Below are 26437 nucleotides of genomic sequence, written 5' to 3'. Positions count from 1 at the left end.
GGGACTTGGTCTTTGGTTTTATTTATTAAGTAATTATTTTGTTTAGAGAGTGGCATGCACATAGAGGTAGTTTTTCTAACGGATGCAACGGGAGAAAATAAGGAAGTGGGTTTGGGCTTTAGGATTTTTCTGAAGGCTTATAAATTAGCTTAGAGGAAAAGGATAGAGTAAGGAAAACAAAACCCTAATTTTTGTGAGTGAAAAATCGTGACTGGGAAGGAGAAGCAAGCAACAGCTGTGACAGGAAAGGTGATCGTCAACGTTTTATTTACATCCGGAACANTGAGGAAATCCAAGGTAAGGGGAATAACTCAGAGATATCTTGTGCATGGTGGTTTGTGATTTGATGACTGTTTTGTTAAGCTTTTTGAGTCTTCCCGTAATCGGAAACTTTTCTAGGGGAAGGGTGTAACCTTGGGGAGACATGTATGTGCATCTCGTGTTCAGAATGGTGTGTTNAGTGGGGTTGTAAATAGATATAGTACTTCTTGCTCTTTGTTTTATGCAGAGTTAATAACGTGTATGTTGTACCCATAAGAAGATTGTGTTCGTAAGGGGACGGTTACTGTACTGAGGAAATAAATACTTGGATTAGGGTGAGTGTTGGTAAAGCACATGTAGGGTTTAGCATAAGAAGGGTATAAGTGTGATTGTATGGCAATGCAGGTAGGTTACGTGAATGAGTGAAGGTATGTAATTTAGTGAGGATAATAGGAAAAGAGAATGCATGGTGTAAGATAAAATAATTTAGATTTTTGAAGACTGTTGTACTATGTTGCAGGAAAAAGAGTTGGTATAAAAATTTATTATATTTTATGAATATTAGGGTGGAGTTTCACTGGGTATCACGTAAGGATTTAATTCCTTGAAATTTTGTAATTTAGTGAGAGAGTTATGGTGTGTGTTGAATAAAAGAAGTTGGGATAGTATTGGGGAGTTGGTCTTGAGTATTTAATTGAAAGTAGATTCTTAGGTTGCTGTTTTGTGATGCGAGTAAACCAGTTATTTTCAGTGAATGATCTTTACATGCAGAGGGTATGTTTCTCATAACTTGAGAGTTTGTGAGGTTTGNTTTTGAGTTGGAGAATGAGATGTGTGGGTGTAAGGATGGCGGTATCTCGAGAGAAAGGGAGGAGAGTTATATTGAAGGTGTTGTGCCTGTCGCAGGAGGGGCTGTGTGGTTTTGTTTTTGTAAGTTGGAAGGGTATTAAATGTAGTAGGAGAAAAGAAAAGTAAAATTAAAAGAGAGAGAAGAGGAAGACTTGGGGTACTGGAAGTTAGAAAAAAAAAAAAGGTGCAGAGGCTTAAGTTTTCTTTTAATAAGTTTATTAGATTTTAATTGTGGTTTAAATGATTATTTAAAGTGGAATTATGGACATTAGGATTTAAAGGGAAGTTGGAATTTAAAGCAAGGATGTGTGCAGCAATTACGTTTCTGGATCCCACAGTGTTAAATGGCAAGTAGAATTTTAAATGTTTTGACATGGGATTTCTCTTTTTCTAGTGGAAGTTACGTATATCTTATATATACATATATAAGTCTATATATATTAGGTTAGGTGTTACCTATACATACATATATTACTTTACGTGTTACGGGTATATATATACATAATATTATGTTAGGTGTTAAGTGTGTATATAAACATATATATTAAATATAATACGTTTCTTTTTTTGTTATAAAGTTTCGGATTGGATGATAATCATGGTATACTTGACTTTCATAATTTAATTAGAGGCATTGAGGGATTATTATGTATTTAAAATAAATTATAAAAGTGGAGTATTTTTATGCATTGTGGTGATATTTACTTAAAATTGTTATTTCCTCATACTTTTGTTATTTTGTGTGGGCCTTTCGTGTTGCGATACGATAAGGATTGTGGGTCTCATATAGAGACAGAGATTCGAGTGTCACTTCCTTTTGCGAAAGGAGGTGAATGTCTCGCCCAAAGGGCTTTTCGATAAGTCGGGGAGATAGGTCTGAAGTTGCGATGGAGGACGACTCGAATCGCCCTGTTTTGCGTAACAGGTTGAGACGACAAAGTACAAGGAAACGACATTGGTTTATGAATGAATTGATTGTGATATTTTCTCTGGAGTAGACATGCACTGTTTGACTTGTTATAATTTACACTTAATGCTGATTTACTGTATTATAAGCTATGATGATAATTCTAGTTACTCACCCTGAAAGTTTGTGGTTGTGGTTTCCACCTGCCATGATCGTACTTGTACGGGAGCAGATGGCGTTGCAGATGATGCTGGAGTGCAGTAGTTTGACGAGAGGGGAAAACTAGTTCTTTTGAGATTTTATTGATTTCGTCATTTAAATTTTCTTTACATAATGTTTCGATAAAGGTTATGTTTTGAGTTTTGCGTTGTAAGAATAGTGTTTATGATTCATGATTTTAGCTTATGCGATATTATTGGAATAAAGTATTTATTTATTCGAAAAAAATCGAGTTATAGCAAACTATGTAAGGATGATATTTTTTTTTTCTATTTCACAAGTGACATCCAGTTAGGGGTGTTACAGTTAATCGCAGTGTAGTAATATTACAGCGTGATAAGAAGTTAATATGATAATTTACTAAGAATGGTGTTGAAATTGTAACTTAATTTAATTTTAAATTATTTTTTATAATTAAACATGTTAAATATTTTTTCTTCATTTAATTATTTATTGACATGATACTGACAATGTAATTTTACTTGATTTTAAATATATTGTTATTGAAATTAAATATACTAAATAAAATTAGTAGTTCAATTTAAAACACGTACACGAAAAAATTTAAACTTATTTTCCACTCCTTATTTGTAATTTTTAAATTATAAAAGTTGAATTAGAGTTTCAAGACTCATTAATCTTGAGCCAATTATATAAAGTCTTAGATCACTAAATATCTTTTACGTGAAAGTAATTCAAATCTAAAAATTGTCTGAACAAAAATACCTGAGATATTAATAAGCATAAAACAGTTTAGGAAAAATACTTGTTGAACACCCTTTCTCATTTACCAATAATTAAATCAATATTAATGATTGATTAAAGGTAAATAAATATACAAACTTTTAAAAGTAAATGAATAATCAATCTCACTAGAAAAATTAGCCTGCACAAAATTCTTTAATAAAAATTTGGTGAATTAAAACAGAGGTAAAAAAAATATTAACAATGTTAATTATTATTATTATTTTGGATGATATTTATATTTACAGCAGTATGTAAAATAGTTTACCTAGATTTATATCTAATATTGCATTTAAATTAAATTGAATGTATATGAATAATAATAAAATAATGAAACGGTGTGTGGCAAGGAAAACCCTAGTTATGAAGTTGTGGTAATTATTATTTAAAATTGAAAATAGGTACAGTAATGGAATTGGCGTATATTAATGATTCAAAGTAAATATTGTGTAAGTGTGTGTGTGTTTGGGTTGTAATAAAAAAAAGTGTGAGGAACAGAGAGAGTGTCCCTCCTTCCTTCGTTGCTGTGTTACAGACAGAAAGATGAGCGGCGGTGGTGGCTCTTCCACTTTTAGGGTTCCGATCCCAAACAATGTACGAAAAACCATCCAAGACATCCGCGAGATCACCGGCAAGCAGCACACCGACGACGAAATCTACGCCGTCCTCAAAGAATGCTCCATGGATCCCAACGAAACCGCTCAGAAGCTTCTCTATTTAGGTCCCTTTCACTTTTCCCTCTTTTATTCTCTTCTCGATCCACTCTCTCTCTCTTTCTCCTCTCTCTCTATGTCTTTCGATTCCTACTCTTTCTCTTCATCCGCGAATGGAGACACTACTTCCCACTTTTCTGAGCTTCACTTTGAGTTAGCGGTGCTTTCCGAAGTTGAGTTCCACTTTTCACAGTTTGTTTTAATTTAACTTGTTTTATTTTGCCGTATAGCTTTTGTTTGATTTGTTAGGAGTTGAGGGGAGTTGCGTGTGCCTCTCTGGACATTGAAATATTGTTTTTTAACTGTTCAATGTTTGGGAGCAAGGTTTTTAATTTTTATTTTTCTAAACCAGTTCTTCATGGGGTTAAAAGCTGTCTTTGTAGGGTTTTGTTTTTGCGTTCAATGGTTTCTCTCAGGCTACCGCTCACACGTGTTGCTCAATGAATGACTTCAGCACTCTATCTACGCATCCTAATCATTTAGGATTTCTTGAAAAGAAATGTGTTTTTGGCATCTTTGAGATTCTCTTCTTTTTTTTTAATGTTGAGTTTTTATTTTTTTGTTCCCAGATACTTTTCATGAGGTGCGAAGGAGACGTGACCGAAAGAAGGAGGTAAGATTCCCCCTCCATCCTTACTCGCCCTGCTTTTTTATCTCAGTTGGTTTATTACTGCCCTTGATAGTTTAATTGCTGAAACAAATTAGTTTTGTTGTCTCAACCTCTTAGGTGCAGACATATACTTCTTCTGCCTTTGAGTTGATCGATTGAAGTGGATGTATCTTTTACCTGTCTATCCAGTAAATTGAAGTATATTAATTTTCCTGATTGTTTTGAGCTGCTAGGAAAAAGTTCTCATCGTGTCATGAGTTGCCATTCTGTCATCTTGTGAGCACTGTGATTGGCAGACACCATGTTGAGATTCTTGTAGGTCGGTTGCTATGGGTTTGAATGTCTGAATAGGTCTGGTTACTCTGGGTCTGTGATTCCTGCCTGTTATGACGTGTGGTTTCATGCAATACTATTATTTGCTAAGTAAAATTACTTTGGTCTTGTTTTTTGATTACGTATATATATTTCCTTTTATCTATATGTTAAATGTGCTTGTATTGGCCAATGGTTCTCTATTTAATAATTTTATTGGCCTGAGTGATTTAAGTTTATTGTTTCAGGGATTGAGCAACAGGGTTTCTGACGAGCCTAGGATAAAGCAAGGTGGACAAGGGAGAGGGGGAAGGGGTGCTTCAGGAGGATATTCCTCTAACTTTCCTGGTACCATCTCCCCACCTTTTTAGGGACTTTTGGGGTTTATCATTTAGTTTTGTCTCTTCGATTATGGATATTCATTTCCTATGGTCACCTGGAAGCCATCTTTCTCCCAAAGGAAAATACTTCTAGAAGGCAATAATTTTTTCAAGATATTATATGTGGTGTTCCCCTCCCAAAATAACTTGTTACTGAGATCTTTTTAAGAATATTAAGAATTGTGATTTTATTTTTGCTGCTTGTTGAGCTCTATCACACCCTTTTTGAACCTAGCACGGCACTAAGAAGTAGTTTTCCGTAGCCATCATTTATATTTTTATGCTGTTGTTTTCTTTTCCATAGACTTTTTTTTTTTTATTATTATCTTTTATAACATAAAGCTACTTCAGTGCGGAGACATCTCATATGAATCTGCAAATTTCTTGCTAGTTTATTAGTTTGTCAGTTTCACCATCTTGCAAATGTCTGTTGTTAGATGGTGGTGGTGGGAGGAACATAGCTAATCGAAGGGAAAATGGAGTCAATCACATTGCAGAGAGAAGTCATGGTCCCTCTACTCAGCCTGTATCGCATAAAACTAAGACTACTACCACATCTCAAGTTACAAGGTAGCAATTTTATTTTTGTATTTTCCTTAATTTGGTTTTTTGACAGATTAATTATAAGTATGAGAAAATTTATGTTGGAAAGAAATGACATTTATTTGATAAAAACAAGGCAAGACTCTATAAGAAGTGAAAATAAGAGTGATGAATGGCTTCACTTTTATTGTCTTTTTTGGCTAAAATTCTGACCGAACCTCACATTGAAGTCATGCTTAAAATTTTGTTAAATAAAAAAACATAATAATAACGTCAATGACCGACCAAGAGAAGAAGTAATGTAATTTTGATTTTAGATAATTAACTTGCTTGAAATTTGACTTGCAATCAATTTGATAATATCTTAGATTCTACTCTTGGATTACCAAAATACAATATATCTGAAGTTGTTTGTTGGTGTGATGAGAAGTACACCATTGTTAATATTGACACGATTGTTTATTCTTTTTTATTGTTAGATTATCCTCTTTTAAATGATTTTTCTTAAACTGTAGAGTTTCAGCTGTTGCACCTCCTGCTGCTGCAAATCAATCCAATGGGAAGTCTGTTCACGTGTCTGCTGGTCAATCTCCCATTGTTAGTGTACCTAAAAGTGGTTCAGCTGGTAATGAGACTGGCTATGAAGAAAGTGTCCAACCTCAAGCTGCTGCTGTTGCCACACCCTCTTTCCTTACTCAAACCTTTGGCTTAGTTACTAGTACCGACCAAGGAAAGTCTTTGTCAAGTTCTGATCAGCTTCAAACTTCCGCCATGGGTGTCCATTCTTCTTTGGATCCTGTTGTAGCATCTTCTGTCTCCCGGCATTCTGGTGTGAGTGGTGCAATCAGCAGGGAAGTTGGAAGCAACCGGATATCCACTGGACCAAATCATGTTAAAGGAAATAAACTTGTTCAAGAAGTTAATGATTTATCAGCATCCAAGAATGATAAATCTGGGATCGTGAGTTCTACAATTAAAACAAATACCCCACAAAAGTCAAACGAAGTTGAACATAATCAGTTATCTGAGCCCTCACAACTCTTATCTCTATCCCCAAATGATTCATTGAGGCCATCTTCTAGTTCTGGCAGCCAGCCACCTCTAGGTAAAGTTTTCTTTTGTATCTGTTTAATCTTTTGAGTAAAAGGGTTGCTTCATGTTATATTTCCTTCTATATGCTTTATTGTCTTAGTTGAAGAATTCCATGGTTTTCTGATCAAACAATTCTACCTTATGGATGACAATTTAAATTTTCAGAAGAGAAACTGAAGTGTAGGGCCCACAAAAGTTGGAGGGCATAAATCAGGGGAAGAACCTTTAAAACTGTTCCTGAAGGCATTTTAAGTTAGAGGCAGGATGACTGAGCCTATAATTTAAATAAGCATGTCACTTTTATGGCTTCTGCTTTTGTGTGCGAACACCCAAATTTTAATTGCTTAGATACTGTTCCATGTTGGAAGGAATCAACCTAACAAAATCAATAATTGTATTTTTTTTACGTATGCTTTTCAACATATACCTATTTATATCAACTTATAATGTCTTTTTGTGGGCTCACATATGTTTATGAAACAGCTAATATCACAGAGGTTTCAACTTCAGAAGCTTGTGTGCAATCTTCAGCGGAGTTAAGGCAACATGTTACATTTCCAAACCATTTCCAAGTACCGGAGGCTTTAAAAAGTGGTCTGACATTTGGAAGCTTTGATACCTTTAGCCCAAGTGAAAAATCTAACAGTGGAACTGATGGGGACAATAATGCTTCTCGTGCTCTTGAACCTTCACCAGTGAGCGATGAAGCGGCAACTTCAAGGTTTGTAATTCATATGCTTCTTATGTGCTTTTTCTATGCATATCAAATCACAGATCCCTTTTGTCATCCGTGTGTGCTACACATGCTTGTGTTTTCTTTTTTGCCCTATATGGCTGGATTATTTTAGCTTTGTGCTCTTATATCCAACTTGTTCACCAGCAAAATAACTTTAATCAGCCTGAAAGTTGGTGCTATGGAGATAATATTTCTACCTTTTCCAACTCCCTTTGGCAACCATAAGGCTGGGTTATTATTTATTTTGTGAATTATTTTGCCTGAATTAATTGATTATTCTTCCTGTTAACAGAGGTATTACTTGTGTCATGGTGTGCTCATGTAATTTGTTTTTCAATGGTATTTCTTGTCTGGATGTAGCAACCAAAATGCATCATTAACTTCACAAGGGGATCATCTTGATTATCCACATTCTTCATCTTATTTGATTGAAAAGACACCAGCTACAGAAGGCAATTCTATAAATGGTGCTGAAACAAAGGTTGATCAGCCAAAGAAGGAGGTTTTGTTGGCCCCCGAGGCCCCTCAACTGCCAACTGTTCAAACCCCTCAAAACTACGGTTTGAATTTCATGTCCACCATGTTAGGGACTCAGCAGGTTCAATTTGAGGGAACTGAGCCCCAGGCACAAGATACATCTCGTTTTTCTAACTTTGTTGTAAGTTTCTTAATATCTTCCTCTGCTTAAAACCGTTTCTCCCTATGCTTGGATTTCATGGTGGTCTTTGATGTTTCTCTTGTCTAGAGTCTACCTAGCTATCAGTACAGTTTCCTTTGTAAACTCATGAAAATCAGGTTGGATGCTGTATTTATTGGATAGCACTATGATTCATCATGTTTCTCTTTCTGCATTAAATGTTTTTACCAAATATTGACAACTGTAAACATGAATTTCAACTCCTAACCTATGCATGGTTTCAGTTTTGGCCTATGATTTAGAATCTATGTTGGAATGACCTAGTAGTTCAGTGTCAATTATACATATAGACTTTTGTGCCATCAGTCAGGACTCAAGGAATTTGAAGTGAAATTACGAGACTGGACATTATCGATGTCCCAAGAGAAGAAAATAAAAAGAAAATGAAATAGAAGAAGATTAGCTTATAAGTTAATTTATAGGAACTGAAGTCAGATTTTTAACTTATGCATAAGCTAGTTTTATCTTATGAAGAATCTTGTTACGTTTTTCCTTATTTTTCTTTTACTAGAAGTGTTTATGAGGAAATTTACCCAAACAGACCCCAAAGAGTTGAGAGGCAAGAAAAATACTTTGTTCAAATTATAAAATCAAGTAATGAGAGTAAAGTTTTCCTAGGTTGGCTTATGAAGCTTGTAGAGTTTGATAGATAGCTAGTTCATATTGATTGTATTGGAACGCTTTACTGTTTATATGGAATCTGATGATCTGGAGTATTGTTTTTACATCCAACATATTATCCCGATGAAAAGTAGCATAATTTGGTTTTGAATTATGGAAACAGAATCTTCTTTGCTATTTTTTAGAAAAGTTTCAGTGAAGGTTTGTCTAGCTTTCTGGCGTGTTTTGTATCTCTGCACACCCCATCTTTTATCCCCCTAGTTCTGTGAATACATAGCCCTGCTTATTATCATTGCCAGGAAGATATTAAACTTAGTGCATTCTATACTGGAATTTGTTGTTTGCTATAGGTTTTTATCATTAGGAACTTGTATGCCTTTCTAAACACTAGAAATTACTTTAGTTGGAGTGTAATTGATATGCAGTGTTGAGTAAAGGTTAGGTTTTTGCGCAATCAACCAATTAGATATCATCTTTGGTATTGCTTGTGAGATATCATAAAGTTGACAGAATTTACCCCGAGTAACATTTAGTAATTGAATGTCGGGTCAGTAAAACTTTACGCTGATGTGTATGTTGTTTATTCTTTTAATTATGACTTCTCTATTCATGTTGCAGAATGCAAGTTCTCAGGCTGTGTCCCCTAGCCCAACCCCACCCTTACAGAGTTCTATACCTGTGTCTCCACAGTCAGTTTCTATTTTCAGGCCACCCTACCCTACTAACTTCTTCCCTTATGGCCACTATTACCCACCAATTTATGTGTCTCCCATACACCAATTTTTAAGCCACAATGGTTTCCCTCAACAGCCATCAGCTGGCAACATGTATCTACCAACAGCTGCTGGCATCAAATTCCCACTCCCCCAGTTCAAGGCAGGAGCAAACACAGGAAATGCAGCTCATATTGGAATTCCTTCTGGGTCATTTATCCCTCCCCCTGTAGGTTATGCTCCAGGACAAACAGTTAGTACCGGCAGTTCCACTGGAAATGAAGATCTTGCTGTGTCGCAGTTAAAGGAAAACCAGATCTATACAACAGGACAGCTGGTTGGTTTATTTCCTTATTAATGATCTTTTATTTCACCCATGCATATTTCTTGATAAACTAGGAAATTTTGTTCCGTTCTGGCTTTCAACAGTATCGATCTTTTCCATATTTTGGCTTCATCAATGCATGTCCTTTTATTGTGGTCCCATGAAACGAAATTTATGGATTCTCCGTACTTTCTAGACAATCACATTTATGATTATGTTGTGGTCCCATGTCATGTCCCTTTATATTTTTTTTGTTGCAGAGTGAAGGCTCTGCAGTGTGGATTCCTGCTCCAGGCCAAGACATATCCAGTTTGCAAGTTAATTCTCTGTATAACCTTACCCCTCAGGGACAACATCTTACCTTCCCCCCAACACAGGCTGCGCATGGAGCATTTGCTGGTATCTATCAAGCAGGACAGGCAGTAGCTTCACCTTCAACCCTTTTGCAACAGTCTCAAGCTGTGGCTGGGCCCGTTGAAACTGTAGGGCCCCCTTCAGGATCTTATCAGCAACCTCAGCCTGCGCAGATCAATTGGAACTCTAATTTTTAGGCTGGTAAACATCTTCTTGGTGCGATAATGTTGATATGCACACTTGATGTGCTCAGATCCAGGGATGTATGAATGAACACTGGCCTGATCTGAAGTGTAAATAAAAATGCGGCCAAAGAATGAGAAAGGAAATTAGTAACTGTTTTTGGTGGAGATTTGGTACTAACGATTTTGAAGGGTGCTAGTCGCAGGTTTTCATTTCCTTTTTTTTTTTTTTTTAAATTTTTGAGCCTTATGCCTATTTATCCCCCACCTCTTCTTTTACCCGAGAGAACATCTAGTTGTTGCTATAAGAAACTTGGTAATTCCTAGTGATAATATACTAAGCCAAGAGTTGGTAGGTGAGATTTACCAATTTTTCCGTTCCAATTTCTCACCTGTATATTACATTTTGATATCAGAGGACATTGAAATTATACAGTTTTATTTGGAGCATAAGAATTGTATGATTATATTTCTTCAGTATAACATTTCAAGTTTTTCACAAGCCTCAACCTGATCTCGCATGAAGGGAAGTGTCTTTTTATTAATTTTTTTCTGGCTCTGTTGACTTCCGAAATCTTGAATTCTGTTTTTTCGCCAGCATGATTCGAATTTAGTATTGCTTAAGGTGATTTTGGTTTCGGATATTTAGTTTGTATAATTTTGTATCATCTTGATTTTACTGAATTGTGTTATTTTGGCATATGTATTAACTTGATACGTGTGAAATTAACACTTTTAATGAGAAAAGAAACGTACAAGGAAAAAGAAAAGTAGAACAAACATCCCATCATCCCTTTACTCTTTCAAATTGGCGGATCTCACAATTGGTCCGATTTCTTATAATCTGGAAAGTTTAAAATGATATTAAAGGCTTTGCGTATATTATTGTATTATGAAATTAATATCAAATATACACTAAGTTACATGATTGTAGAGATTTTTAGAATGTTAAAGAATTTAATTATATGATAGTGAGAACTTTTTGTTCCATTTTATTGTGTCGTTTAATTTTTTAAATTCACTGTTATTTACTTGTATCATTGTAATTTTATTTCAACACCATCCTAAATAAATAATCCCACTAATACAAATTCTTTCATTGTGAGAGAGAATGTTGCTGAACAATTATTAGTGTACTGTAAGCTATATAAACTATCCTCTTTGTTTTCTTCTGAAGGTTGTTTCTACAAGAACTGGAATAAATTATCTTGATTTTAATGAAATAGTTGCATAACTTTTTATTTTACCTTCCTTTCTCTCGATAAATATGTGTAAGTTATTCAAAGATCAGAAGATACAAACTGTTATAATTGATAAACGAATAATTGATATCATCTTGACAAATATCAAATAAATAGAAATTAGTATTTGTTTAAACGTGCTTATAAAAAGAATAATAATTATCAGTTTAAATGTGCGATATTTTCAAAAAGTTAAATAAAATAGAATGTAGGAATATTTTAGTAAAAAAACTCATTTCCTTAATGAGCTCAATCTTCGAAATCAGTATTTGTTTGTATATACCAAATGAGATTTTTTCACAACATAACATTGTTCTTTTTACTGCAATAGTACAAACTGTTTTCTTTATTTATACAAAAGAGTATCGTTTATTATTTATGTTTGGAAATCGCTTTTTAGGAAATCAAATTCTAAACTCTGTTATTTTTCACAAATTATCAGTCACAGTAGTTTAAGTATCGAATTTTGAACTTAATAAAATGTGCTATGGTGGAGAAAAATTCACTAAATGATGAATTTGAGGTTGAACTGAAATTGTCAAGCGGTGTTCTGAAGGAACTAAAGTACAATGGCTAAATTTTAACTAATAGTACAAATTTCTCTCTCTTTTTTTGGCTTCCATCTGCAATATGTCTTTTTTTTTCTCTTTCTGTAACTTTCAACATGTCATCTATTGAGTTGAGTAATAAGTAATATAATCAGTGTCCTTGAAACTTCATCTCAGAATATGTGGTGGTCAACGAACTTGTATAAGATCTTTGCTAAAGCTAAAGCCCTTGAATATCATGTTATAGTTTTTTCCTTATATGGAGTATTCATCATATTTCTTGATTTCTTAGCTCAGTGGGCCAGGAGAAACTGTAGTAGGATAAACAAAAATCATGTTTTTCTCCTTAAAATATAAGAGACTGATGGAACTTAGTGAAAAAGCTATCCTTAAAAAATGTCAACAAATTTTGCAGTAATTAAATTACTGTGACTGATCTGTCTATACAAATGCTCTGGCTGCACAATTTGAATTGCTAAAAAGAAGGGGACATGAAATGAGTTTGACTGTGATGTGTTTGGTTATATGGCTCAGACAATGCCGTTAGTATTTACATTCAAATCTGTGCTGTCATCACCTGTTGATTTTGGCTTTGGTGAAGGCAAACTTTGTTGCATATTTTCCTGAGACCCTTGCAAATTCAATGATGTGTAGACTGACATCCCAGAGAGAGCAACAACAGCACCACCAATGCTCACAACCCCAGGATCTGACTTGAATAATATGAACCCTCCCAACACAATCACACAGGTCTTAAACTGTCCTAAAACAACATGAGTTGTAGCAGAAGTGGCCCTGCAAAGATTGGTTCATAATGTCATGTTAGCAAACCAATCTTATGCATAATCCACCAAGGAGCAACTGTACTAAAAGGAATGACACTATGTTTGTGCCAAAAAATGGTGTTGGAAGGGAAATTCAGTCTCACCCCAATGCTAATGCCCCTGACCATTGCAAGAGAAAACCAAGGAGAGCAGATACTAAAACAGCAGTTGAATTGTTCACATCCCACTTGAAGGATAGGACTCCTGGTGGATCTATCCACGGCATCAATGCCCCAAGGAAGAAAATTGTGACTGGGGTGGTCTTCCACATCAACCTACAATGACAGAAGTTTCAAGTTGGGGAATTGACATATTTTTACCTATTGGTAAATGATTGATGAACTTTGAGGCGTCAGAATAATTGAGATGTTAAAATTCATAATAATGTTTAGCTTGAGCTTATCTAAACATACTTTTGACTAGGAGAAATTGGACGGTAAGGCCTATTGAAGTAAGAGCAAATACTAATGTACAAGTTGTCAAAAAAATATGATTAAATTGTTATCTGTTTTTACAATCATGATCTAATCATAAGTTTCTTCATACACTTAAATAAGTGTTTGTCATAAGCTATTTGCATAAACTCTCTCAATCACTAACAAAAATACTTGTGTCATAAGTGAAATATGTTGTGAATAAACTCCTCCAAATGCCCCTAACAACTACTACTTACGCCAGAGCTGTCCAGTTGCCCTGCTGCTGTAAAGTAGACCACAAAATTTTGTTTATGGCACTTGGGATTATCCATGCAATTGCAATTAGAGCACCAAATAAATTGAACTCTAAATCTGTAACAGTTGCAATTGCTACACCTGCTGACACGACAGCCAAAGCCAAAACCTGCATCATTCCAATGACATGATTAGTGCATCAGAAACAAGGAAAGGGGGTGGAATAGTCCTTTTTCAGATGTATTAAATGCTTTACAAAACAGAAGAAAAGAAGGGAAGGGTGTGTGTGTGTGTGTGAATGTGTATGTGATTCTTCACCTTTGTAAAAGAAATGGTTTTTCTAAAAAGAATGAACTCCGCAAGAACAATTGTAGGGGTGACAGCAATCTTAGCCATTTGGTAGAAACCAACACTGGAAAAAGCTGGATTGTCAGCACACAGTAAAACTCTGAATATTTTAATACGAAGATGCTAACTAAAGCAAGAGCAAGAACCTGTTATACTGGAGGCTAGTGTTTGCAAGGCCAGAGGCAAAGGCCATGACAGCACCAAGTGCAAATAAAGAAGAGAATGGAGTTGTTTTGGATGGAGGAGACACAGGAAGCACTGAGAGTGTCTTGAAAATGGCAAGCAGAAGCCATGCAGTGATGTAGTGTACAAATGTGAGAAAAATTGGGAAATTGAAGCCAACTTTACCCATCACCTGTTAACATAATTACATAAAATTCAAGTGTAAGGGTGCTTGATCAATAGGCTGAACTTCTTGAGAGGTACCAGAGACCAGTTAGGGCATTCAGGCCATCATATTATAAAATTCAAGCAAAAGAAAAGATGCAAAATGTGCTAACCAATTTGTTTGCCATGATAATTCCGACAGCAACCATAAAGTTGAAGGACAGTGCCACCACTGGTCCACAATATTTTTGCTGTTGTCGCTTTGCTCCTTCTGAGGTTCGGATCTCATTGTAGAGTGAAGCTCTGAGTTCTTCCAGTGCTTTACCTGATAGTTTGATTCAACAGAGAAAGAAGAATGGAGCAGAAGGGAAGATGATGTTAAAGAAAAAGCAAGAAAACCAAGATGAACATCAGAGACTAATCATATATCTTTCTTTCACATTATTCATTTCATGCTCTCATTCCCTATTTTCCAAACACAGGTCCAAACAATTCACGAAGTGGTTTTAAAGGACGACCAATCAAAGTTGCAGAAAAACAAACAGAGCAGTATCAGTTCAATCCAAAATGCAATCGGTGTGAGAAAGTTTCCATGATCAGAAAGACCTTGAGATGCAATCATAATAGAGCATAACATAAACTTCGGAAAAAGAACAGAAAATGAAAGTAACGTAACAAACTTATAATCTACGACCGCCAAAACCGGAGTATCCAATGCTTTTTATGCGATAAAATATTATTTCACACGAAAAGGACATTAACATAGTTGAGATCTATTCATTACATAAAAAAGTTCAGAAAACAAATCCCAGAAAAAACAACCATACATGAACAAACATAGGAAAAAGCGAAAGTCTGAGACAACATCATTGTAAAAATTAGATGCATAAGATGCAATGAGATGAGCTAAGAAATTCAGAAAAGACCTGCATCACCAGCATCACTGTCTTTCCTTTTAATAAACCTTCGTCCTCCTCTCCACAGTGAACCCAAAAGCTCCATTACTAAGTGGCCTATTCATGGATTTGGATCACACATGCAACGAAAATGCAAGGCACCCTTTGCAAAACACATGCATTTCTATCATTATATCTATACCAATTACATGGATAAGCCAAAACAGAGAGGCAGAGAGAAAAGGGTGATGATACAGATACGAATTAATAGGCCATGTTGCTTAAAATACAAAAGACAGAAAATTTACATGGTTGAAGGAGGGGTTTCTGAAATGAAAAATGAACTGCATGAAGGAAAAAGAAAAAGACAAAGGAAAAGTGAAAGGAATTTACTTTCTGTTCCAAGTGAATAATCATTATAATAATAATTATAATAATTCATGAGAGTGCCAACAAAATGGCAACACGTGTTCATCATATGAACCTAGAAGAAAGTGTAGGTGAGGGTAGTAGCAACACCTGTCTACCTCGTATACTAGGAATTGATGTAACTGTTGATTTACGGGGAAGTTAATGTGACATCATGAAATCAAATATTGTTATATATACCATTATGAAATAGTCAAGACACTTGTTGCAACCACCGTAATACACTCTTTTATTGTTTTTAGGTATCTTTCGCTAATCTCATGCCTTCAAGAATACAAAAAATCTTCTTTTTCTGCTAAACTTGATGCAGAAGTTTCATCTTACTCAGCACAAATCCACATTTTGCTTTTCTGATGTTTCACCAACTGGTTGGTGCCATTAACGGATAAAGTCATCCAAACTTTCTTTTCTTCTTTCCATCACTAAGTGCTCCTATTCTACCTTGTTCATTCTTCAAGGAAAAAGCCTTTTTCTTTTCTGCAATTCTATTTTATTATGTGTAAATATTTTCGATAAGTATATGTTTTTTTAGTTATTTGTATATGTTTTTTGTACAATTTATTGATAAATTAATTTGAGAATAAAGATAGGAAAGATAAATAAAAAGGGACAACAATCCCTTGAGAAATTATGGATAGAGATAAAAAAAGATGGTGTTTTGAGATTATTGAATAAGTTTTTATAACTTGCAATTTAAACTAGGGGGGCAGAATTAAATTTAAGAAATATATTGTAAAAAATAAATTTACATGCTCTATCTAAACTCAAGCATAAAACATAACATATTTAATTTTCACTTGTTAAAATATTAGTTAAATTTATTTAACTTTCATGATTTAATTAGAAAAATTATAAACTAGGATAGAGCATAATTTAGTAAGAATATTTGATTTAATTGTAATTTTGATTGATAAATAAGTGTGTGATATAATGGAACATTCTAATTTCCAAATACATATGTAATACATTAATGTCACCACAATATATTGCAAATAAGAAAAGAATTAAAATTGAAAATTTATGATATATATGAAAGATTCAATTGACACCATTAGATCAAATACTGTTATCTCTTAATCATTCTGTTAATTCTCTCAACAGTGCATTAAAGTTAATATTATCTAAAATTTAAAACAATTTTATTAACTATTGATAGCTAAAGTAAAGATTTTTCTTGAAATTACGAGACCAAAAACCTCTTTTACACTTTTAAATAATAAAAAAATCATTTTTAATTCCTTAACTCTTGCCTTGAAGTAATGGGTAGGACTTGACATAATCAAACTTATAATGTTTACAAATATTAAATATTAAATATGTTTGTATCAATATTATCAGACAACGAACATGATTAGTTAAGACAAAATGATCACAAATCACTACAACAAACGTATTCAACAATGAACATAACTAAAAAAACAATAGATTGAGCTGAAATCAAGTTTTGTGAGTAAAAAGTTATACCTGTTATCCTGTTCGATGATTCCACAACACTAAAAGAATCGTCAAATAGATATAACATGTTTTGTGAGTAAAAAGTATGCAGCACCAAATACTTGAAAAAGAGAAGTGAATCTGCATGATGGACATGGCTGTTTTGTAATTTCGTCGTGTTTTGATTGTAAAAGAAGTATTCCTTTTTCTTTTCAAATGAACCGAGTCACATCAATCTAATAAACACGAGATTGAAGACATGCAGAAGTGTATTTCACAAACGTTCAGTTTCTTACTAAGCCAATTTATTCATGTTCTTGACATGTTCTTATGACAAATCATAATGGTTGAATTCAAAGGATATGGGAGAACAACATTCATACCTTTCATGGACCAAGAAACTGCCATGAAAAGTACGTGGCCCACCAACCAAAATTCTGCCTCCATACATGATATATAGGCAAGCTCTTGGTCTGATGCAGTTGACTCACGGTATCTAAACTGTGTTATTAGAATCCTTGACTTCAACAAGTTCTCATTAGCTTCCAAGATCATGGAGAATGAAAGAGAAGATGAGATTGAGGATATGTCAACGTCACCCCCGTCTCTGGGCTCCCTGCAATTTGCAGGGAGCAATGGCTTTGGTCACAGCATGGAGTTCATGTCTCAGGCATACCTTCCTAATATGTACACTGATATTGACATAAAAATTGAGGATTCCAATTTCAACCAAGATCCCCCCCTCCCCATTTATCTCAAGGTAGTGAAAATTAGTTAAACTCTGCAACTTAATCAGGATTTTCTTTCCTCCTACATCACTAGAAATTATTGCATGGTTAAAAACTATGAATACAATGATAATTCAAGTGCGAGTCTAAGCCTCGTATCAGATCTCATATCAGATACCAGATAGAGATGACAAAGTTATAGACCTATAAATCCAACATCATGAGATTTTAGATTAAAACTGGTCTCAATACTTATGTGGGTGTGGACTAATGTCACATAATTTTGGTCAATTACGCTGACATGTAGACTAGCTTTTCAATTTATGAAAAAGAGTTAATGAAACTCAGCTACACAGCTGCGTATGTCTCAAGTGAAAATTGGCAGGAACTGACCAGATCATATGATAATTTATTCTTTTGCATTAGAGCAAAGTTTTTCTCTTTATCAGAATCGTAGCTCTTCATGCAATGCACTTCGAGGGTCTTGATGATTTTCCACTTTTATTGAAAACTGATTTCAGTCTGTCATAATATTATCATCAAAAGTGTTTTGTTCCTGATTGTGTAGTTATGATTGTTGTCATTTGCCTTAAAGATTCTCAATAATGTGCAGTTTGAAGATGTAGAGTATAAGGTGAGAGCTAGCCAAGCGGCTTCCACTAATCCTGTGAAGTCAGTGATGTCAAAAGTTGCCATACAACACAACCTGGGAGAAGATAAATACAAGAAAATTTTGAAGGGTATGACAGGAAGCATTGGCCCTGGTGAAATTCTTGCTTTGATGGGTCCTTCTGGTAGTGGAAAGACAACCTTGTTGAGAGTTGTAGGGGGAAGATTAGTTGAAAACGTAAAGGGAAAGATAACTTACAATGACGTTCGATTTAATGCAGCTGTCAAGAGAAGGTTAGAAAACTTCATAGGAATCAGAATCCATGCATGACTTGAGCTTTGATATTTAACAAAACATGATGGCTATCAGACTATATGCTAATGTTGTACTCTTGTGTTTGTTTTTATTTTCTGTGTAATAGGATTGGCTTTGTTACACAAGAGGATGTGCTTTTCCCACAACTTACAGTAGAGGAAACATTGATCTTCTCTGCATTCTTAAGGTTACCAGGCAATATGAGCGAGCAACAAAAATATGCAAGAGTGGAGACCACTATCAAGGAGCTAGGCCTTGAAAGGTGTGTCTAGAATATTACTGAATGATTAAATTAGCTACAAGTTCCTCTAACAGAAAGAAATGAAACTGTTTGCCTGAATAATCTCTTGTGTAACCATAGATGTCGCCACACAAAAATAGGTGGAGGATATCTCAAAAGCATATCTGGAGGAGAAAGGAAGCGAACCAGCATAGGCTATGAAATCCTTGTTGATCCTTCACTGCTTCTACTTGATGAACCAACTTCAGGCCTTGATTCCACAGCAGCAAATAGACTCCTTCTCACTCTTCAGGGACTTGCCAAGGTATCAGTAGTTATATTTAAGTGTCATTTTTTAGGCTTTTTTTTACGTATTTGGGTCAAATTTTGATAACATGTTTCAAGTCTAGATTCACAATTTGGAGTATATGCTGAAAATACTTCTGATTTAGGGTGGAAGGACCATAATCACAACAATTCACCAGCCATCCAGCAGAATCTTTCACATGTTTGACAAACTTCTTCTTATATCAGAAGGATACCCCATTTACTATGGGAAGGCCAAGGACACAATGCAGTACTTTTCATCGTTGAGTTTCACCCCGGAAATACCAATGAATCCTGCAGAATTCATGCTTGACTTGGCAACTGGACAAGTGAATAACATAAGCTTTCCTCAAGATACTTTCAAAGATCAAGAATCTGCCGACCGCTCAAAATCTGTTATTAAAGTAAGACTCTACATTATATATCTTTTATGCAGGTTCTATCTCATTATACCACTTAATAATCGTTCTGTTATTCTTAGTATCTACAACTCAAGTATAAGGAAACACTGGAAGCAAAAGAAAAAGATGAGAATCATGGAGCAGCAAACACACCAGAACATCTTCAGCTAGCCATTCAGGTTAAAAAGGACTGGACAGTGAGTTGGTTGGACCAATTCTTCATTCTTTACAAGAGAACATTCAGAGCAAGATGCAAGGACTATTTTGATAAACTAAGATTAGTTCAAGCACTTGGCATTGCTCTTTTGTTGGGGCTACTTTGGTGGAAATCCTCAACCAATACAGAGGCTCAAGTTAGAGATCAGGTAGTTTCGATGCTTTTGTTTTCACATTTTACAAGGCTGGGACATTGACATTAGAAGGAACCACTATCTTTGCTGCAGGTTGGATTAATGTTCTATATCTGTATATTCTGGACATCTTCATGCATTTTTGGAGCAGTCTATGTCTTTCCATTTGAAAAAGTCTATTTGGTGAAAGAAAGGAAAGCAGATATGTATAGACTGAGTGTATACTACGTAAGCAGCACTCTGTGTGATATGGTGGCGCATGTCTTTTACCCTACTTTCTTCATGCTTATCTTGTACTTCATGGCTGGGTTTAAGAGGACCGTTGCTTGCTTCTTCCTGACTTTGTTCGCGGTGCTGCTAATAGCTATAACAAGTCAAGTAAGCCATCTTGAGGGTTTTTTAAATATATGGAACAAATTTGTGTAAATATTATAAAAATGGACAAATCAAAAAAATATTACTCATGAGATAAGTCATGTGGATGAACTATGGACTCTGATACCAATTGTAGAAAGAGACAACATACATAGATCTCCACAATGATAAGATATTTTCCATTCTAAACCAAGTCTTCACAGATTTGTTTTTGGTAACACTCCAAAAAATCTTTTACCAAAGAAAATATCTTATGTGTATATAAACCTATGTTCATATCTTATTTTATCCTATACAGGACTTTGTTTGTATCCTAACAATCCTTCCCTCAAACAATACAGACTTGGTGAGAGCTTCACATAACTTATTCATAAAAAAGTGAAGTCATCAGGAATCACAATGTTAATATTAATTTATGAGAAAATGAAGTCATCATCACTACTCTTGATGATTTCATTTTTTGTAAGAAGTTGTTTGGAATTCTCAAGACTTTGTTTTTTAAGTTGTCATGAGTTCACACTATTTACCAATAATATTTTTTTGACTTGCACACTTTAGTAATATATGGGCAAATTTGCTTTAAGATATGTAAAAAAAAAAAAAACATGTTGAGACATTATATGTAAATGGAACAATGGAACATCATATGTTTGGAGCTTTGATGAATACAATAATCTTAACAGGGAGCAGGAGAACTATTTGGAGCTGCAGTTATGAGCATTCAAAGAGCAGGGATAATTGCTTCTTTGATACTAATGTTGTTCCTTCTCACCGGTGGCTACTATGTCCAGGTATGATTTTGGTAAGAATTGCAGTACAATAATTTTTGCATTCAAATACCTTGTAACAGAAAATGGTTGATTTTGTTGCATGCAGCACGTACCGAAGGTGATGCAGTGGTTGAAGTATTTGTCGTTCGTGTACTATGGCTTCAGACTTCTTCTGAAAGTGCAGTATTCAGGAGAACAACTATATGAATGTGAAAGTGAGAGAGGATGCAGACCACTGCAGAGTTCACCATCATTTGACACAGTAAACTTGAATGGAGGCTTAACTGAAGCATGGATTATGGTAGCCATGGCTCTGTGCTTCCGTGTCTTGGCCTACTTCTGTCTCCGCAGACGAATTGAAGTTCCAAATTAGTCTTTCATCAAATCAACTTCTCTTCTGTCTTCTTCCTAAGCACCTACATTTCACATAAACAGTCAAAGAAAAACAATGATAAACACTGTATTCAAACTCTACAAAATTACCAACTAATTTCACAACTCGGTTATGTATTACTTACTTTAATCTTCAACTGAAAATAATACGGTTGGTTCCACTCTCATTGAATATAATGTTTTATCACTTCTTCTCTACCAGGGTGCTTGGATTGAGTTAGATTGTGTTTGGAGTAAAAAACATGAATCAAACGAATCTGATTATATTTTGCTTTCGTGTACTTTTACTATGTTGGTATCTTACATTCATGGACGTTGTTGGGCATAGGATGATCATTAAACTTAATTCAAAATTGAGTCTTTAATCTTATGAAGTTTTGTTCAACGGAATTCTCAGTATCAAGGTGTTAATTTTCAGGTAGTTTCAATCTGAGGTAGGAATTCTATTACAAAATTTTTATGAGATAAACACTTAATTCTTTTCTTTTAGTTTGGAATTTAATTAAAAGTATACTATTATTTAATAACCGTATTGTTTATCTAAGAGACTTAAACTTAAATTTTGACTTAAAAAATACTGAGTTAATTAATTTAATCTCAAATGAAAGTATTTATGATTACTTAATTAATGCTAATGATATAGTTATGATGAAGAATAAAGATTGGGATGACTTGTTGAAAAGGGGAACAACAGAAGAAAAGAGACAGTCAGATGAAGCCAAGTAGCAATTCCCTTTTGCAAACTTTTCACTTCACTCTGCTTCCTTTGTCAGTTTAAAAAGCTGCAGTCTTTACCATTTTTACCACAAAAACCAACCTTAGAAAATCAAACCATGTATCTATCTTTCTTTTCTTAGCCATTGAATGCAGACACGAGACAACATATATTTATTCATTCATTCATTAATTTTCACAAACTATATCTGTCTATTGATTTGCATTTGTGTTTTTGTTCTGTCGCGCTCTCTTGATGGACCTTGTCCCTTATTCTGATCCTAACTCTGCCACGGCCACCCCACCGTGGCACGACATGTTCCGATCCGCTTCCCTTCGAAAGCCCTCCTCGGATCCTGCGCCGCCGCCGCCGCCTAATGCGGACCAAAAAGTCAACCCCTCGGGCGACTCTCAGGCGCGACTCGCCCTTTACATAGCCATGGCCCATGCCGGCCTCGCCTTCGCCATTCTCATCCTCTTCTCTCTCTACAAACTCCTGCAACAATACCTCAAACCCCTTCAATGGGCCATCTTATGCTCCATTCCTCTCAGACTCATTCACCAAGCCATCGTTTCCTTTTGGTCTCACCCTCTCAAATTAGGCCTCCTCCACACTCTCCTCGCTCTTCCGCTCACCGTTTTCTCGCTCTTCCTTACCAGCCTCGCTGAGATTCGCCAAACTTCTCTCACAATCCTTCTCCGGAAACCAAAGGCCCAGAACGAGGAGTCAAAGAAGCTTAGTGCGTTTTCCACTTTGCTTCGTCTGCTCTTTTCTTTTGCGGTCTTTGTTTTTGCTTATGAGAGGCTCGGTACTGTTGGGTCGTTGTCACTTCTCGGATTAGGCTTCGTTTTCAGTTCCAAGAATGTGGCTTTCAGTTTCTCTCCCTTTGGTGCGTCTTTCACCAGAGTGATATTGAGGAGGTTGAAAACCGTGGTGGCTGTTGGGTTGATTGTCGGCATGATTGTCGGGTTCTTGACAGGGGTGATTTTCTTCTCTTATAAGATTGGCGGTGAAGGGAAGGAGGCAGTGATTTCGTTGAAATTGCGAGTGGAAGAGAACAACTATGCTGAGAGAATCGGTGTGACGAAGTGGATTGAGGACAATGATATTGCTGGAATGGTGGATAAGTACTCCAGTCAGTTTTATGAGACGGTTTCTGATCAGATTGATGGGTTGGCAGCGCAGTACAATATGACTGAATTTGTGACGGTTGTTAAGCAATTTGTGATAACTGCTCCTGCTACTGCTAACTCTTCTCAGCCTTCAATGGATTCATTAGTGGTGGTTTCACCGCTCGCGGAAAGGATCTTGAATTTGAAGGGTATGGTTAGGAAGAGGGAGTGGGGGGGAATTTATGCAGAAGTCAATACCCTTTTCCGAGAGCTTATAATCACTAGGGAAGATTTGGTTGAGAGGGCAAAAGGGTATGCAGTTAAAGGGATGGATGTAGGTCAACGTGTTTTGGCTAGTGGTACAAGTGTGCTTGGAAGCGGTGCAAAGTTTGTGCTTTCCATTTTGAATTCCATAGTCTCTGGTGCTGCGGAGGTATTCAATTTTGTGTCTCAAACGATGGTTTTTTTCTGGGTTTTGTATTACCTCATAACATCAGAGTCGGGTGGGGTAACAGAACAAATGATGCACATGTTTCCAATTTCAAACTCGGCTAAGGTAAGATGCGTTGAAGTGTTGAATAAGGCAATTTCAGGAGTCCTTTTGGCCACTCCTGAGATTGCATTCTTCCAAGGATGCCTGACTTGGCTTTTGTTTAGGCTATACAGAATACATTTCTTGTATGTGTCAACTGTGCTTGCCTTTATTAGCCCTTTGATTCCGATATTACCGTCTTGGCTTGCAACAATTCCAGCAGCACTACAGCTAGTGCTAGAAGGAAGATACATAGTGGCCATTTTCTTGTCTGTTGCTCACCTTTTTCTCATGGATTATGGTGCAACTGAGATTCTGGAAGATGTGCCCGGACAAAGTGTTTATCTTACTGGAATGAGCATCATTGGGGGAATTGCTTTGTTTCCATCTGCTGTAGAGGTAAATGTTTACCCTCCATCGTTTGATGTTCTAATCTCTTTCTATACGGTATAGTTTCTCTGCATTGTTCATGTAATCAATCAGAAATCATAATAATACTTCTGTTCAGATAGTGATGATAAAAGTGGATAAACTTATCATAAATGGAAATGACAATTGTGGTCGAATGACAGTATATAAACACTTTACCCTATAGTTCATAGACTAAATACAATTCGAACTAATAATCTCACATGCATTTTCATTGTTCAGATTAAGTGATTACATGAAGTTCCAACCTATGCTTGTTCTAAAATTTAGACTAGTTTACCTGCGTACCTTGATTTGATGTTGCAGTCTTCCTTTGTAAATTGTGTGTGTGAACATGAGGGATTCAATGAATATGTGTAGTATCTTGTGTCTGCTTCAACTTCTACTGTATTCCATAGCATTGCTGAAGGAATTTGTTGGTCTGCAGGGGGCTATTATGGGGCCATTAATAACTACAGTCATGATTGCTCTGAAGGATTTATATGCTGAATTTGTCTTGGGAGAGCATGATGACAAGGTGAAGCAGAAGGAAAATTAGGAATCTATTTGTGTCTGTGACTGTATATATTTGCAGTTGGAGATGGCTGCTAGTACGTTGTTTGTTGTTCTATGCCATTCTAGCAGTGGAGCTTGTGTCTAAGCTCGTCATTTGTTTGTAATTATTCTTTTATCTATATCATTTCATTATTGTAATTGACCAGATAGGACTTTGTTTTCCTCTCTTTTTTCTTCCATTTAGGGGTCAAAGATTTTCACTTGGTGACAGTGCTCGATGGTTGTAATAATCCTGTGTTGTATCTCTGAAAGAATTTTTCAGATTCTTTGTACCAAGGAGAAATGTGAAATAAAGAAGAAAAAAAAAAACCACAGAAGTTTCTTCTGTACACAATTTTCTGCAATTTTCTTTTGACTTAGCCATTGTGATTTGATTACAAGTGTCAGCTCTATATTGATCTAAAGATTAATTAACAAGCTCTTTTCAGTTTCAGAGATTTTTGGATATACTGAGAATTAAAGTCTACTGTCACTATCAGCCATAAGGAATTTGTTTTTCAAATGGAGCTGAGAATAATAATTTCTGAGTTTGTTCTTATATAAAGAGAGTTTGGTTTTGATACATTTTAGTCAAAAGAGTTTCACTAACTCAAATGACACTAAATAGTACTTGACTTTGTTGTACCTCTAATGAATAGTTTTAGGGGAATTCTTATTTATCTCCTCGTACTTTATAATTTTTAAATATTATATTTATATTTCTCTTAATTTTTAAATACAAATTTAAACCTTTTATGGTTTTAATAAATGACTCTGTGTATCACATAATTTTAAATAATCATGCATAAAAGGGTTAAATTTTGTATAATGGCCAAGATTGCAATACAAGCCACTGCTTTTTCTTTGAGTAGTTTACAATTCACTATAGCAAACGGAACATTGTAGCAATTGACTTTCACACACAAAATCTGAGTTACTTTGACAACAAAAATCTGAACCCCTTTTTGTTCTCTTATTTGATTTATTATGCAGAAATTTCTTGTTGAAGTTATTTCTGAATTCTTTTGTTAAAACCATAGCTTCTTTTTATCAACTTGAGAATTAAACTGTAAAATAATTCTAGAGGGCTTCATTGATCCCTCTCATAATCTTCTATTTATAATAATAAATTGATACAAGAGTACATGATAATTAGAGTAACCTAGACACAATATAATTATGATAATTAGAGTAATCTAGACACAATATAATTATGATAATTAGAGTAATCTAGACACAATATAATCATGATAATTAAAGTAACCCTAGACACAATATAATCATGATAAATAGGATAAATATCCTAACATATCACTACATGAATTCATATCTCTTCTTCTGAAAAATGGATTGTGCAGCAATGTTTTTGAGTTCTTCCTCTCGTTAATGTCATCATGCACAATCATATAGCATTTGTTATCAACCATTGTAATGTATCACTAAAGAAGGATATGAATATTTTTGTGTGCACAAAAAATACATTTTTTTCAATGTTAAAAGGGGATTTTATATCAAACCCAACTTTACATAATTGATTTATAAAATGAATTTTGTACTCATTTTTATATAAATTGATATTATTGATAAGCTGTCGTTGAAGCTATCAAATTAATACTACTTTTCAAGGCAACTTCAGTATTGCCTAGTAGT

The 26437-nt window shown here is 35.1% G+C and overlaps 4 protein-coding genes across 4 annotated transcripts; 3 read left to right on the top strand and 1 right to left on the bottom strand.

Moving 5' to 3' along the window:
* The first annotated feature begins 3420 nt into the window (after positions 1-3420).
* Positions 3421-10767, top strand: LOC106765023 (GBF-interacting protein 1-like). Its single transcript, XM_014649507.2, has 9 exons — positions 3421-3701; positions 4263-4306; positions 4864-4963; positions 5433-5565; positions 6054-6643; positions 7114-7351; positions 7727-8024; positions 9303-9734; positions 9983-10767. Exons 1-9 carry the CDS (start codon positions 3524-3526, stop codon positions 10271-10273), a joined length of 2304 nt encoding a protein of 767 aa, XP_014504993.1. The 5' UTR covers positions 3421-3523; the 3' UTR covers positions 10274-10767.
* Positions 10768-12414: 1647 nt separating this feature from the next.
* LOC106764174 (nucleotide-sugar uncharacterized transporter 2) lies at positions 12415-15516 on the bottom strand. Its single transcript, XM_014648409.2, has 7 exons — positions 15144-15516; positions 14391-14542; positions 14037-14245; positions 13861-13954; positions 13545-13711; positions 12976-13146; positions 12415-12842 (listed from the first exon to the last, which is right to left on the bottom strand). The coding sequence occupies exons 1-7, from the start codon at positions 15217-15219 to the stop codon at positions 12578-12580; spliced, it is 1134 nt and encodes a 377-aa protein (XP_014503895.1). The 5' UTR covers positions 15220-15516; the 3' UTR covers positions 12415-12577.
* Positions 15517-17478: 1962 nt separating this feature from the next.
* Positions 17479-21659, top strand: LOC106763190 (ABC transporter G family member 26). The gene is made up of 9 exons (XM_014647401.2): positions 17479-17736; positions 18318-18607; positions 18736-18891; positions 18991-19174; positions 19302-19580; positions 19658-19942; positions 20021-20305; positions 20986-21093; positions 21179-21659. Exons 1-9 carry the CDS (start codon positions 17530-17532, stop codon positions 21443-21445), a joined length of 2061 nt encoding a protein of 686 aa, XP_014502887.1. The 5' UTR covers positions 17479-17529; the 3' UTR covers positions 21446-21659.
* Positions 21660-22191: 532 nt separating this feature from the next.
* LOC106763082 lies at positions 22192-25152 on the top strand. Its single transcript, XM_014647255.2, has 2 exons — positions 22192-24223; positions 24681-25152. The coding sequence occupies exons 1-2, from the start codon at positions 22436-22438 to the stop codon at positions 24789-24791; spliced, it is 1899 nt and encodes a 632-aa protein (XP_014502741.1). The 5' UTR covers positions 22192-22435; the 3' UTR covers positions 24792-25152.
* The last annotated feature ends 1285 nt before the right edge of the window (positions 25153-26437 follow it).

The sequence above is a fragment of the Vigna radiata genome, chromosome 6, assembly GCF_000741045.1.
Source record: "Vigna radiata var. radiata cultivar VC1973A chromosome 6, Vradiata_ver6, whole genome shotgun sequence".
Classification (NCBI taxonomy): domain Eukaryota; kingdom Viridiplantae; phylum Streptophyta; class Magnoliopsida; order Fabales; family Fabaceae; genus Vigna; species Vigna radiata.
Note: the sequence above shows the minus strand (reverse complement) of the source record. Positions and strands in the feature narration are given on the sequence as shown.